A 15,472-nucleotide genomic window follows, 5' to 3' on the forward strand; every position below is an offset into this window, starting at 1 on the left:
CCAGAGAATACCTGCTGACTCTTCCTGCAGGTTCTGGTTTTCTCAGGGCCCTCAGAGGCCCCCACGCTCCCTCTGCCTTCTTCTCCAGGAGTACCCGGCAAGGCTCGCAGCTCACCTGCTTACCCTCCCCTCTCACATGTTTGGATTCTTGGGGGTCCCCCATTACCTGATCCCCTTGAATATATTGTCCTTGGGTATTCTGTTACTATCCAATTGTTCTGTTGGAGAGTTACAAACACCCTTCTGTCACTGCCACTCTCATCCCCAAATATCCAAAGCTACTGGCTTTTATGAAGTATTTCACATTTAGGAAGTCTCCTATTTTTTTTTTTTTTTTTTTTTTTTTTTTTGCCGCATCCATGGCATGTGGAAGTTCCTGGGGCCAGGGATCCATTTTTTTTTTTTTTTTATTGTGACATAACCTAATAGAGTTACATGACCCAATCTATATTTTTTAATGTTGGGTTATCTTCCTATTCATGGAATTGGACCCTACTTAGACATATTTCATGGCTCTTCTCCTTGAAATATTCAGTTGCTTCGAAATGTAGTTGAACAGTTTTGTCTGTGTGTAACCATGCAGTCAACAGTTGTTTTACTATTTATTTAAGTAATTTTATCTGAAGAGAATTTACAGTGAGTAAAACGTGCAGATCATTAGGCCGTAAGAGCTGTGGAAGGTATGTGCACCCCAATCAAAATATGCATCTCCAGCACTCCAGAAAGCTCCTTCTGCTCAGTCTCCCTGCCCAGAGGCAGCTCTGTTCTGATTTCGGTCACCATGGATTCGTCTTGTCTGTTCCTGAACTTCACATAAATAGGAGCCTACAACAGACATCTGGTTTCTTTTGCTCAGTAGTGGGGATCCAGACATATAACCGTGTGCATGACTTGTTATTCTTTTTCATTGCTATTGTTAATGAGTAGAATTCTGCTGTATAAATATACCATAATTTGTTTACTCATTCTCAAACAACACATGGGGTGTTCCCATTATGAATAATGGGAACTTTTTCTATACAAATCCTTTTGTAAATATAGCATTTTCTTTCCCCGGTGTAGACATACAGGAGTAGATTTGTTGAATCACAGAGCAGGTGTATAACTTTAGTAAAAAAACTACTGGTTTTCCAAAGTGCTGCCATTTTATGCTCCCATTGATAATATTTAAAAGTTCTGGTTGCTCTTAAGTCTGTGCTATTTGTGTGAGGTGTCAATATCAAGGTTATGAAACACTAAGACATTATTTGGGAAGACTTCATGTTTTTTTCTCTGCTCTAAAATGTTTTAAGTACCAGAGGAATTATCTGTTCCTTTGAAGGCAACTGCCTGCCTCCACCTGACGTGTCGCCCTGGCATCACCAGGGTTTATCTCGCTAACCTGGCTTACGAGGTTCCAAGTACATCTCTTCACAAAGTGACTCTCTTTTCCTTGAAGGAAGGAAGCTCTGTGCTCCATCTCGCGAGAGCTGCAGCTGCTCCATCTCCCCCAGATGGAAATCAAGCCCTTAACAGAGTCTCCAAGAAGCTCTTAACGTTTATGGGTGGGAGCATTAGAGAGGTTTGAGACAGAAAGTTGGATGCACAATTCGAAGAGTGAAAAGCCAGGAACTGAAACCAGAAGACAGGTCTTTAAAAAGGGCCATCTGTGGAAAGAAACATCAGCAAGAGGAGAGAGAGTGGTCAAACGCAGAGGGAAACAGCATTGGAAGAGAATCAGGAAACCGGAGAGGGAAGGACTCGTTGTTTATTCCCTTCTTACCCACTGAAATGGAAACTGAAGGCAGGCAGGAATTTTTGCCCATTTTGTTTATGGCTGTTTGTCCAGGAACTGGAGCAGTGCCTATGGCTTAGAGTACACTCATATTTGTGAATCATTTAACAAAAAGGCAAGAAGCGTTCAGTGGATAGACTGTGTCCCCCTCAAATCCATATACTGAAACTCTGGTCCTCAGGGGAGGCTACATGGAGGTGGGGTCTTCAGGAAGGTTCAGGTTTGGATGAGGTCACCAGGGTGGGCCCCATGTCTTCCTAAGTCACCCCTAAACCGCCAAGGCTAGGGGTTCCCACTGTGGCTCAGTGGGGTTAAGAACCCGACTAGTATCCACGAGGTTGCAGGTTTGATCCCTGGCCTCGCTCAGTAGGTTAAGGATCTGGCATTGCTATGGCTCTGGTGTAGGCCGGCTGCTACAGCTCTGATTGGACCCCTAGCCTGGGAACGTCCATATGCTGCAGGTGCAGCCCTAGAAAGAAAAAAACAATTCTTCAATGTACATCTCTTGAGCACCATACACAACCCATATTCTGTATTGTGGCGTTGAAGATCTTCCAATTATTCTTACCTACTTACCTGTATATCCCCCAGCGCCAAAATCTGAACTCTGTACAAATATCCTCCCCACACTTTTGTGCATGCCTTGGTTTAGTCTTCCCTCTGCCAGGAAAGACTCTCCATATGATGATGCTTGATGAGATGCTACTTATGTTTCCAAACCCACTCACTTATTAACCCCATAGAACTGACTTTCACTGGAGAAGCTGGGATAAGAGCAACAGATGAAAGCTGGAGAGACCTTTCTACGTGCTGGGTGCTATAATTCTGTGGTCTGTGTGAGGTAGGTGCTGCTTTCTAAAGTTTAGAAACAAAGGTTCAAAGAGGTGGTGATTTGCTCAAAATAACACAGACAGTTGGTGACAGAACTGAAAATGAGCCCAGGATGACTTGATTCTTGGATGCTGTTTGCCACAGTCTATGGCCTTCCATGGCGATCCATCATTCCTCTAACGTGGAAAGCATTCTCATATTCCATTACTATTTCTCTCTTAGTACACTGTGGGTTCTTGACAGCAGACATTGCCTTGTTCATCTTTTGACCCAAATGAGTAGCTACGAGAGAAAGAACTTAATATACGTTGGTTGAAAGGCAATAGTAGGGGAGTTCCCATTGGGCTCAGTGGTAATGAACCTGACTAGTATCCATGAGGACACTGGTTCGATCCTCGGCCTCACTCAATGTGTTAAGGATCTGATGTTACTGTAGCTGTGGCGTAGGCAGGCAGCTGCAGCTCTGATTTGACCCCTCACCTGGGAACTCCCACATGCCTCAGGTGTGGTCCTATAAAGAAAAAAAGAAAAAGAAAAAAAAGCACCTACAAATAGCTCTAGTGCTCAGAGAACTCCATACTAGATGTTTTAAACCTGCACTAAACCTATTTCTCCAAAAGTAAGGATTGCCAGGGTTCTCAGCAGCCCAGTCCACTTCAATCCTATGTAAAGCCCTTGAGGATGAAGCAGCTAGTCCAGCCACGTGACTTTCAAAGTGTCGTCAGCCTAAAGAAAGACTTTTTCAGGGCAGTCTCAGGTCCTCAGGGATGCAGAACAGGAGTTTGTAGACCGTTGACACCTCCTCCTGCTTTCTGGCAAGAAACCAAGGCTTTGGAGAATAAGGCAAAGGTTTTCGGTCTGCTTCAGGGACTTGTCCATACAAAGCACAGAAGTGCAGAACCACACCTCAAAGGTCGCCTTAATGAATGGACGTTACAAGCCAGGGGGATTCAGTGGTTTTGACAGGGAGTGACACGATCTGACCTGGACAAAGTGAAAATTGTTTGGGATAACAGATCGTCGTGGGGTACGTGTAAAAGGCGGAAGGCCGCCTAAGAGGCTGCTGGGGTCCAGTGAATACCACGGGTGTAGACTGCGGTCGTCGTCAGGTGATGAGCTTGTTTTCGGAGGGTATCTGGAGGCTGTCTTACAAGGTCTGCTGTGTGATGGAGTCACAGGAACAGATGCAGTCAGGCTCTAAGGTTTTAGCTGGAGCAGCTGGGTGAATAGATGTGCAATTTAGTGAGGGGGGAACTTTGGAAAAGAGCCTGTGCTTGAGAAATCAGGAGTTGGACTAGGAAATATCCTTACATGTAATGTGACCTGGGATGACTTCAAAGTCATTCGGAGGTCTATAAATTTGAAAAAAGATTGAGCACTGATCATTGTTGAGAACGGGTTAGGTGTACGTACAGGTTCATCAGGTGACTCTTCCTTTTGGATTCTATATTAAAAAAATAAAAAGAGTTACGGTTGGACTCCTTAAGTTTGAGAGGCCCATGTTACTTCACGTGCCATTTGTAAATAGTCGTATGTGAACTAGAGTTAAACAAAGACACCTGGATTTTAAAAATGTGGGAGTTATTAGCATGTTTAAAGCCACTGGGCAGGACAACACATATGGATTGAAAAGAGTGAGGGTAGGTCTAGTACAAAGAAACTAAACTCTCCAACATGTAAAGATGAGAGAGAGAAGAATCTAGAAAGGCATTCTTGCCAGGATTTTGCAATGTGCCCCAAGCCCCTGGGAGATACAGAACTTTCAACCAGCAATTCCATTTCTAGTAATGTAAACAATTTATTACAATGCTCACAGGAAAAGAAGTGGGGAAAACATGGTAAAATAACCTAAAAGCCCCCAAATAGGGGCTAGCTGGGTACATTACAGTATGATGAAATGCTGCTGCACAATTGCAGTAATTAAAAATGATGTGAGCATAGTTTAGTGATCTGTAAATATTCTCACGATTTACTATGTGAGAAAAGCACATCTTTAAAGCATTGCAGTTTATTTTATACTTACTGGTTACACTTTGAGTGTGCAGTTTGACCTTTCCTTATCATGGATAATCTAGAATAGGTGTCATTGTCTTTGGCGGTAAAATTACGTACTTTTCCCACCACAACACATACTTTTATATCATAGGAAATTATTTTAGTAGTTTCTTAAATATTTTATTTAAATTAAGATATATAGCAAAATAACATACATTGGTTCCACTGTTTAGATAAAATTTCTTATTACTTACAGATAATCTACAATTTCTTAGATGCCAAATTCCAAGTACATATTTTTCAAAATGTATAGGCTGCATTCCAATATTTGGTATATTTCGGTATTTATATAATATATAAATCAAGACATAATATACATACATATATATATATATACACACAAACTATACACGTTTTAAATAGCCTAAGGAAAAGTTGTTTTAGAAAGTCAAAGCAATTTACTTCTCTGTAAAGAAAGTTATAACACACATGCAACACATGCAACACCTTTTCAAAGGGTTATACCTAGAAAAATTACTTTCGTGAATACTGTTGACACTAGAGTACAAAAAAATTCACATAAAAATATTTCTTTTATTTATTCGTTTATTTTTCGGCTGCCTTCACAGCATGTGGAAGTTCCCGAGCAGGGATCGAACCCAAGACACAGGAAGGATCAAGACGGCAGAGGCCTAAGACATCATGCTCACCTTCTCCCACAAACACATCCAAAAAACACGTCTCCATGTAAAATGATTCCCACAGAACCATCTACGAACCTGAGACACAATAGTAATCAGAGAGCAGTGGCAACACTGAATCCTTAACCGGCTGAGCCACCAGAGAACTCCAATATTTCCTTTCAGACATGCTTTATTTTAGAAAAAGAAAAAAAAAAATAAATGTGGGCCAAGTACTTTTAAAATGGCAAGATATTTTAAAAATCAAACTGATCCAAGTTTTTAGACCATTAAATCTCTTTCAACCTCTGATTTATAGCCAATGACAGCATTAACAAGGTATTTATTCACGAGCTTGATCTCAGCCTTAAAAAATAGCATTGAAAAGAGGACTTTTATGGAGTTCCTGCTACAGCACAATGGGATCAGTGGTGTTTCTGGAGCCACTGGGATGCAAGTTTGATCCCCGGTCCAGCCCAGTGGGTTGGGGATCCAGTAAGTGCAGGTCTGATCTGATCCCTGACCCAGGAATTCCATATGCCAGAGGTGGCCAAATAAATAAATAAATAAATAAATAAAGAGGAGTTTTAACCTTCGATTTAAAAAGACATATTTTTGTAAGTCCTATTCTAACAATTCTGATTTTTTTTTTTTTTGGCAGTTAGATAAAAACTATTACTAAAATTTTTATTTGACTTCAGAAAATCCTGTTTAGGTCAGTACTTTTAATGATGCTAAAGCTTGTAAAGGTATTTTATTTATATCTGAGTCAAAATTCTAGATTTCTATAGGGAGAGTATAACTTTAAACTGTTTATTTCATCTTGCTTATAAAAATAAATACTACACTGCTAAAAAAACCTTTTCTTTCTCAACTTTGGGCCATTCACTGTCTTTTCCACATCAAAAGTTAAAATTAGTGTGTTTCTGTATCTAATAATACTGCATAAGCCTAGATTTTAAGAGCTAAAAATAAGCTGGGGGTTCACATTTTATCATTATAAACTGTTGTAGTGAGTCAGCCAGATCAGAGGCTTTGCTCACGAAGAAAGCTAGCTTTAAACCCAATATTGATTTTCCTCCTGTAATTCACACTTGTCTATTGACTCAATGGCCCAACGCTCTGGGAGGATTTTAAACTTTCTCTTAAGAGTTCTTCGAAAAGCTTTCAAGTCTGCAAGCCGACTGTGATCTTCGCCAATGATGACGTGAGACACTCCCTCGGCCAAATGAGACACTACTTCTGCCCCATGAAACTGAAGCTCCAAGGCCGTGATGGCCAATCTCGTTCCCTCGATTTTGGTACTCGGGTCGTTAATCACTGCATACAAGTCGGGATACACAGTGTGGGGTCGAAACATGCTGAGAGGAGCCCTGTCCCAGGCATAGCGGTGTTCCAAGTCGGCGATTGCAGGAGCCATCTCCCGGGGCGTCTGTTCCCCCGGAGTTTTAATTCCTGAGAACACTTCCTTCAGTTGGTTCACGTCTGTGTCGACAAAGTAGCTGTCGCCATGGCAGTCATATTGCCGGGCAAAGTGCTGTTTGGTGGACGGGCACATGTGAACCATGAAGCGAGGCTGCCAGGGCGCACAGCGCTGGGTCCTGAAACACTCGAGGAGCCACTCGGGCTTGACGACGTCGTGCTTATTTGAAGAGATGATGTTTCTCACGCGGATGTTCTCAGACCCTGCGATCACGCAGTATGTGTCGGGGCCCGGATTCTGTACTATGTAACCCCCAAACTCTGCGATTCTGCTCTCCAGGTCAGGCTTGGGATGGCTGTCGCTTCCAGTCATGACGCAAAACTCCACGTCCTCAAACATGTTAGAGACCTTGTTGATGTTGGAAAGGTTAGGCGCTTTGAGGTGCTCGATGATTCCAATGACCTTCTTAGCCTTTGGGGCGGCTTTCCGCTTTTTCTCTTGGGGTTCCTCGTCACCTACGTAAAGGTGCTTGGACGCGAGCTTTCCGGCCGCTTTCCCTCGAAGGTGTTCCAGGTCATCCAGGGTCGTGCACTCATGCCATTCTTTGTCTTCTCTTATCTTTTCGATGCGTGGAAAGCGCAACGTGCAGCCAGTTTTGTACATATCACTGGGGACGATCTCTGCCGCCTTAACCTGAACGATGACTGAATTGCAAGGCTCGATGTACACCTCTGGCTTCTCTGTTCCACATAAAATGCTTCCTGGTGGAGCTTTCCTATGAAAGGGCTTCCAGTGTTTGGCCAGTTTCAAGCCCAGGTCATACAGTTCTTTCATGGTGTAGCCTGAGCCCACGCGGCAGAGGGTATGGAACACTGAGGGTTTTTCACCGGCGGGGGGCTTCTCGGCCACAGCACACAAAAAATGAGACATCATTCCACCCCGGGCACCTTTCCCCCAGTAGCCCCCGACGATTAAGATGTCCAGCTCATCCATCAGTCCGTTGACATACTCCGGCTTAATTTTTAACCATCCTTCGCCTCTTTTGTCTGGCTTGTAGATGGACAGAGGATATTTGATCATGATCCCCTCCTCTCTTTTATCTATGGCTTCGTTCAAAGCATCAATTACTTCTTTCTTAGTGTGAGCCTGTGTTTTCGGCACTATTTCTATTCTACCTGGTATGGGCGTAAAGACACTACTAAGAATTTCATACCTATTCTTCAGGGTCTCGTGTCCTAGCTTTTTGCTATTAACCATCAACACATCGAAAACACAGTAACAAGTCTGCAGGTCGGAATCTTCTACCATCCTTTTAATATCAAACTTATTCCCCTTCTGCATAAAGGTCTGTGTGTTCGGATTGTAAGCCATCATCTCACCATCAAGGATGCAGTTTTGGACATTTGTTTTGAATGTGCCATGAATGAACGGGGTAAGGGACCCTTCCTGTGGGGAAACTCCAAACTGGTCCCCATAGTTGTATCCGTTTCGGGAGAAGTACTGATACACGTCCCCGTCTTTGTGCATTTGCATACGTTCGCCGTCTAGCTTGGTTTCGATGTAGAAACTCTGGTGTTTCATGTCCTTCTCAATTCGCTCAATGTCTGCGATAGCGGCCAGCATTGGCTTGAAGGCAGAGAATAAAGTGATGGAAATGTCACTGAGTCCCACCGAAGGATCATGCAGTTGCCTGCAGACCTTCTCCAGATCTGTGGTGACGTTATGCAACTCAGCAGCATCATCGTGAAAAAGAGAAAATATAGTTTGCTGACTAAATCCAAGCTTTAAGTCCTTTAAAATCATCCGGATCAGCCACTTTTGTTCAAGGGCTGAACTCTGGGTTATGAGCTGAAGAAGACTCTTTTTGACCAGATCCTTCCTTTTGGCAGAATTATTGCTGGCAATGGAGTCTAAAAGGTCGTTCACTTGCTGGATGGTTAAACTGCCTTTCTGTAAACATCTGGGTTTCAACACAAAGTACGCAATGATGGCAAAATCTCCGGCGTCTCCGCGAGTTCCGGTAGGTGTTCGGTAATTTAGAAGCTTCAGGGCATCTTTTCCATCTCGGGGTAGGTTAAGCAATTCGATGTAAAGCTTAGCAAGCATAGTTTCTTTGATTCCATAAGCCATTCTCTCTCTTTCCAGCTGAGGAAGAATGAGTCTCATGGCTGGATAGAAAGAGTCTGTGACATCTCTGTGGTTCTTGTGAAGGGCATCATGAAATTTTCGCCAAGAATCTAAAAATTCTTTGAAGTGTCTCATTTTTTCTCCACGTCCTCTACTTCTCTGTATTCGTTCCAAAGTTGAACATAAGTCTGCAAAAGGGACGTGAGATGCAACAGTTTTTGAAGTTTGTGAGGCAGCCATTGATGCAACAGTGAATCTTCTGACTTATCTAATAAAGCAAAAAGAGAATGAATGTAAGTAAAAGTTAAAATTTAACTAAATATTTAATATGAAGACCTCACAGAGCTTCATGATAAATGTTTAGGAATTTATGTATTAATAAATTGATTCAGAATACATTTATTCCTAATGTTTTATTAGGAATATTCTAATTCCAAATATCAGGAATATTAAGAATATTCTAATTCCTCAAATTTGGAATACATCATTCCTAATACATAATATATTAGGAATAAAATAAATGTTTACTGGCTCATAGTAAATGTTTAAGAATGTTTGCTAAATGAAAACAGATCAATACTATACATGATGTCTCTTTTCAACCTCTCCTTTTAATTATAATCAACCATTTGACTTCCTGTCGACTATTTACTATCATCACAAGCATCACCAGCCCAAGCCCTACCTCTGCAATACTGAAATGAATCAGTTCAACCTACTTCTAACTTCCAACTTTCCTTGAAACAATGACTCAGTGCAAAAGAATATTGTTGCTAATGATGACAGAAAAACAAGGCTCAATTCACTTCATTTCGGGGCTTTTGCGGTAAGGTCTTTTCTTATATTTCTCCTCTTTTTTTCTTTCAGACTGCCACCCAGCACCAGAAACAAACTTCTTAGAATGATGTTTTGAACAAGTCACCAGCTCACTGAATTGAAATTTGGCTGAACTGAACTCCTACACGGATAAGGACCTTTCCCACAAAACAGGTAACTTCTTCTTCCAGACAAAGCCTCTGACTGTGTTTACTGTCGCTTCTTCACTGCAAGCTAGGTCAAATCACTCGGGCATCCAAAACCCAGCTCAGAACACCCTCCCCATGAAATTCTTATTTTGCCTCTCTCCTTTAACCCTATTATCACAGTTACCTACAATTTTATAAATTTAAATTCATTTAGCACATGTTTTCATTTATATTCCTATGTCAGTAACCCTAACACCACTCGCTCGCTATCTATGAGCCAGACATTGTGCTATGGGCAGATAAAGTGTGTTTCTGCCTTAATAGCACATTTTGTTTTAAAAAATGGGGGGGGGGAGGATGTAATGGGAACAATTATAAAACACTAAGTGCTTTAACAGAAATATGACAAAAGTAAAATATCATGAGACAGCTTTTCACTGAAGTATCTTCTCAAGTCAGAGGGGAATAATGGGGACCTTGCTGGATTAGGGTCGCGAATATTTGCTCAAAGAGACCACCGTAAGCAGGAAATTTCTTTGAACCTTTAAGTATTCATCCAAGTTCTATCAGAGTCTACAAGATAGAGCCAATTTTAATATAGTTTAAACTATGTCAACACTAAAATATACCAACTTCTCCCAGAAAAGATGTAATTAACATGTGTACTCTAGGAATTTAAATCAGTTTAAACTGTGGTTTCAGACTCCCCACCCCCCCCAGAGCAGGGAGGCGGAGCAGCTGCACAGGCTACAGGCTGTCTCTTGCGGTGGAGGGGCCACGAGGTGCACCCCCCTACACTGCAAACAAGAGAGAATCCCCAGGGTCTCAGCACAGGGCTACACCACCTAATATCTAGTACCAGAAATCAAGTGGCTAATTACCAGACCCTATCTATTGAACTGCTAATCTCTGGACCTCAGAACTGCTGTTGGAATTTGTGCCACTAGCTCCTGGTGCAGAGTAGGTCAGTTTGTTGAATGAATTACCGAAACCTAAAGTTGGAGTTTCTGGAAAAGCACACTGGAGAGGGACAGGAGCTAATCACACACACACACACACACACACACACACACCCCCGTTGTGCGGTTGATTTTGTTTAAAAACACACTGAGCAGCTGTGACTGCACCGGGAAAGGTTCACAACTCCCATTTGGTGGCCAAGAGGGAAAAAAGGGTTCACTTCTCAGTCTGATTCCTGCCAAAGGAAACCCAGCTTCTACTAAGTCAGGTCAAGAGATAAACCCTCCAGAGACCAGGATCCCGAGACTTTTATCTTTGAGCACAGGAACTCCTTCCCCTCCGTGTGTCTCATCTGCATAACCGACTGCACCACCTGGTGAGGTCTGTTCACTGTCCTCTCTCTCAACACATGCTTTCGGCGGACACATATTACAGTATAAATGCCATGTTTACAGTTTCTATATAACACAAAATGAGTCTGTTAAGAAATACTCCTTTGAAACTGCTCAAGATGGGTACACGGCTTCTGATCCATCTGTAGATTCTATTACAGTCTCAAAGTTTCCTTGACCAAGTCCCAGGCAAAGACTCAAATCTATAAATTTATACTAATTTTTTATACTCATTTTACTAATGTTGAAACTCATATAATGATGTAAATATACATGCATTGTAAGACTGCTATATCGATAACAATGATTCCAAAATTAGTATAAAATGAATGGAGCTAAAATATTTTTATTATTTTCTGGATTCTGAGGACTTCAGCTGATGTTTTCAATTTGTGAAAAAACAAAACAAAGAACTTTGTAGTTAGGTTCAGGCTCTGGAGTTCAATAAATCTAAGTTTAAATGTGGTGGAGTCTAATGCTTAATAGCTGTGTGATGGGAGCTACTATTTAATTTCTCTGAGTTTCACTTTTCTCCTTAAGTGTAAAGTGGGGTTGGTAACTATTTAGAAATTAGGATGACATCTGACAATCTACATAAGGTGTTTTACGCAGTAACTGGCATTTAATAAATCTCTGATTGATTTTACCACTATACTGCTTGCTGCTCCAAAAAATGAAAACATAAACATTACCAAATATCAAGCCGATGAGAAGAGAGCAGGAGGGAGGGTTCCTTGTGACAATGATAAGCAAAGTTTTCAAGAGAAGGAATACAAGCACTTAGCACAATAATGACTCATCTTTGATTCAGCTGCTGCCTGTTATCGCCCTGAAGTGACCACAAAACAAACCAGCGAAGTTTTACTCCGTGAATATGGAAGATGATTCAATGCTATGTTGCGAGAGAAAGTGAGTGGTACTGTTGAATCTTCCTTTCTGCAACCCTTGGCAAGACAAAGGATTTACAGAAGCCCGCCTTTCATAGCACTTAGTGGTACTGGGAGAACATCGGGAGAAAGAAATTAGTGATGAGAAAACGCCAGCGGCTGTGGGGTGCAGAGGTTTATCAAAGTCCAAGGGTAAGGAAAGAAGTTTCCCCCAAGCCCACACCCTCTCTCTCCTCTCACGCCACACACACACCTGCAAGATCGCTGGAGGGGCCGCGGCGCTCCAGTCAACAGATGTGGGGTGAACCCTCCGCCCCGGGCAAACCCGTTACCTCTCCCAGTCCGAGGGTCCCCAGACGGCGGGTTGGGCGCCCGAATCAGGCAATTCAAGCAGCCAACAGGGTTCCTGGGAGTCAAAGGCGGGGACCACTACAGTCCCCTCGCCCCATGTCTGAAGTGGCGTCCAGAGCCAAAGCCACGAACCAGATACCCAGCTTCGACCGCAGCGGGTCGCCAGGCTGTCGGTGCCGCTCACCAGGGGACCCGGGGCGGTTGGATGGAAGGCGAAGAAGAAACCTGAACTCTTCAAGATCGGGGCATCTGCTGGACTAAGAAGCCGAGACAACACAGCTCCCACCCGACCCGCCTTTGGCCACCCTTGTCCGGCCTCCACCTGCCCAAACTTCACTTCTGGAACCCGAGGCCCTTCCCGGGGCGGCCGCCGAAAGAACCCCCAACCTGATTACAGGCGCCGCCACCAAGCCGGAAGCAGGACCTCAGAGAGCAGGTTCAGCCGGGGCCTCCGTGCGCACGCGCAGGCGCTTCTGGCGGACTGGCCGGCCCGGCCTCAATAGGGAAGGTGTACGCAGGCGCTAGCGCCACCTGCGGGGCTCAGGGGCTGTGACGTCAGTGAGATGTCTGCGCAGGCGCGGTAACGCTGGGGACGGCACCGGGAGGACCGCCCACCTTGCTGGGCTGTCCAGGACCCGAGGGCGCCGAGGTTCCAGTGTAATGACGGATGTGGCTCCCGTAGACCACAGCAGCAGGTGCTTTTTGCAAATGGTTGGCCCACGAGAGTGGATTTCGGTCGCTGAGAGAGACCCCAAAACACTTTGTCCATTAGATCCTATGGGAACTCTGAGCCTGAGCTTCTCTGCTTAGACCACTCTTAGCAAATGACAACCTCTCAGAGCTCTGCTCCCTAAGTGTAAAGAGTGGTACCAACATTCTTCTCTGGTTGGTTGTGAAAGCGTCCAGGGGAGATGAGGGTATCTTCCCTCTTCAGTCGTCTGCTATTTCATTTAAGTGGAAAAATATGCTTTTGCAAAATTGTCTAAGGATGTTCTTTCCTACTTGTTTTTCATGATGGTGCAACTACGATGTGAATTCTTGTCTCCTAATACAGAAAATACATAATTCATGACAATACACAATTCATAATACAGACATAAGAGTTGCATACTCAGAAATCAACTAGGGACTCTTCTAATTCCTCTACAAGGATTCAAAATAAAACCATTACACAAATCTTCATTGGGCACCTACTACGATATTGTAATTGTGCTACACATGCAAGATTGAGAAATGAAAAAAACCCCAAATCCTTATGTTCCGAGAGCTGTGGATTTCTACCACTATTTTGTGATGGTTTTTCTCCTCTTGCACCATGGAGAACTGAGAACTTATTCATAAAGTGTAGGAGGAAACAACTTTCAGAATTATTTCATTTCAGCATAATTATTTAGCAAAATTATTTCATCGTAAGCATGTTGCTTTAAAATGCAAGGGAAATTTTGCACCAGTGGGCTCTGAGAAAACATTTTAGGGTTGTTAAGGCCCTTGGGCATTGTCTATTGTACAAAAGCCTCTTTTTAAAAAACTAACAAATATTTGTTTATTTACTTATTTTTGTATTCAAACTGACAAACTTTTTTTTGGTGTGTGTCTTTTTAGGGCCATACTAGTGGCATGTAGAAGGTCCCAGGCTAGGAGTCGAATCAGAGCTACAGCTGCTGGCATATACCAGAGCTCACAGCAACGCCGGATCCCTAACCCACTGAGCGAGGCCAGGGATTGAACCTGCATCCTTATGGATACGAGTCAGATTCGTTTTGGCTGAGCCAGGATGGGAACTCCCAAACTGACAAACATTTAATACATAATCCTGGTTTGTAGTAGACTTAGGACTCCTTCTAACCCAATAAATAATTTCATATGTCTAATCCACCTATGTTATCTGAATATTTTCCTGAAGTCACCTTTGGAGTTGTACAGTCTCATGATACTGTTTTGTGGTTAATTTTTCTACCTACTCTTCAACTTAATTATCAATTCACTTTCCAGGAGCACCCAACAGTATTAAATTAGAAGACCCTTCACGCACCTATCTTTTAGGAAGGTATTTGTGTACATTTTTGTACCTTGGTTCAATATCTACTAAGCTCCTACATTATCAGAAACTATACTTTTTTATCAGTGATATAAGAGGGAAAACTTGAATTATGAAATCAAACTCCAAGTTGATTCAAATCTCAAGTTTTTACCTTATTATTTTAGCCTTTCTAATGCTTGGTTCAAAGACAATCGAGAGCTTTTAATTAGGTATCTGCTGTGATTATTAGCTTATTTTTGTAAGTGGTTGGCTTACCTTGCTGAGTGGCGCTTATCAGGTGATGGACAACAGGACTCTACTATCAAGAGCGTTTCTGACCTGGAGAGCTCAATCTGGGAGCAGATTTTATGTTTTAAAAAACATGATGTATCCTTTCTCCATATAAAACAGAGTATAGAGAAAAGGGAATGACGTGGTTGGGGCAGACATCCGTAAACAAACAATTCAGAACAACGTGGTGCACAGAGGGGGTTGATAGTGAAACTAATGATGCTCTGGCTTCAGAGGCCCATTTCTGCGGTCACTTCCAAGGCCCTGGAGTCGGGGCGGGAAGGCCAGCAATGTTCCCACGGTCTTGTGCTTTTGTAAGATTTGCAAAAGCAAAGTAATTTTGCATTCTTTTTTTTCCCAAAGGGTGGTCTAAATGGTGCAAGTTTCGGGCCTCATAAAACATGCATCCACCTGTGCTGATCCACCCTGACAAAGGTAGGAGCGGGCTGGGCTGGGAGAAGTCATAAAAAGAAAAATAGTTATGGAAGCGCTGTAAGTGCCAGAACTCATTTCCAACCCCCTGACAGCCCTGTAGTTCAGACACACTTTCTTCGGAAAGAAATGCGTCCTGCAGGCAGTTCCGGTGGGCGCCGAGCTCTTACTCCCGAGGCCCCACACGCCCGGTGAGAGGCCCGGGGGTGTTCAGGAGGCGGGGAAGCAGCGGGACAGCCCGCGGCCGGGAGCCCAGCCCGCCGCGAGCTCGCGCCCCGCGGAATCTTGTCCTTCCGGGCCGCCGTTGCGGGGACTCCCCCGGCCGCGGCGTCTGCGCATGCTCG

The 15,472-nt window shown here is 43.3% G+C and overlaps 1 protein-coding gene across 5 annotated transcripts; it reads right to left on the reverse strand.

Annotated features, from left to right (window-relative positions):
* Positions 1 to 4,758: 4,758 nt before the first annotated feature.
* On the reverse strand, positions 4,759 to 15,467 carry LIG4 (DNA ligase 4). 5 transcript variants are annotated; one of them, XM_003131089.6, is made up of 2 exons: positions 14,682 to 15,467; positions 4,759 to 9,098 (listed from the first exon to the last, which is right to left on the reverse strand). In XM_003131089.6, exon 2 carries the CDS (start codon positions 9,068 to 9,070, stop codon positions 6,338 to 6,340), a length of 2,733 nt encoding a protein of 910 aa, XP_003131137.3. In that variant the 5' UTR covers positions 9,071 to 9,098; positions 14,682 to 15,467; the 3' UTR covers positions 4,759 to 6,337. The 5 variants fall into 5 exon arrangements, with proteins under 5 accessions (XP_003131137.3, XP_005668598.2, XP_084838411.1 ...); XM_005668541.4 differs by lacking the exon at positions 14,682 to 15,467 and adding an exon at positions 12,773 to 12,834; XM_084982285.1 differs by lacking the exon at positions 14,682 to 15,467 and adding an exon at positions 12,570 to 12,834.
* Between the last annotated feature and the right edge of the window lie 5 nt (positions 15,468 to 15,472).

This window comes from Sus scrofa, chromosome 11 (assembly GCF_054392235.1).
Source record: "Sus scrofa isolate SSC_HxYL_T2T_F1_AM1 chromosome 11, Sscrofa_HxYL_maternal_Yorkshire_Landrace_v2.0, whole genome shotgun sequence".
In the NCBI taxonomy this organism is placed as follows: Eukaryota; Metazoa; Chordata; class Mammalia; order Artiodactyla; family Suidae; genus Sus; species Sus scrofa.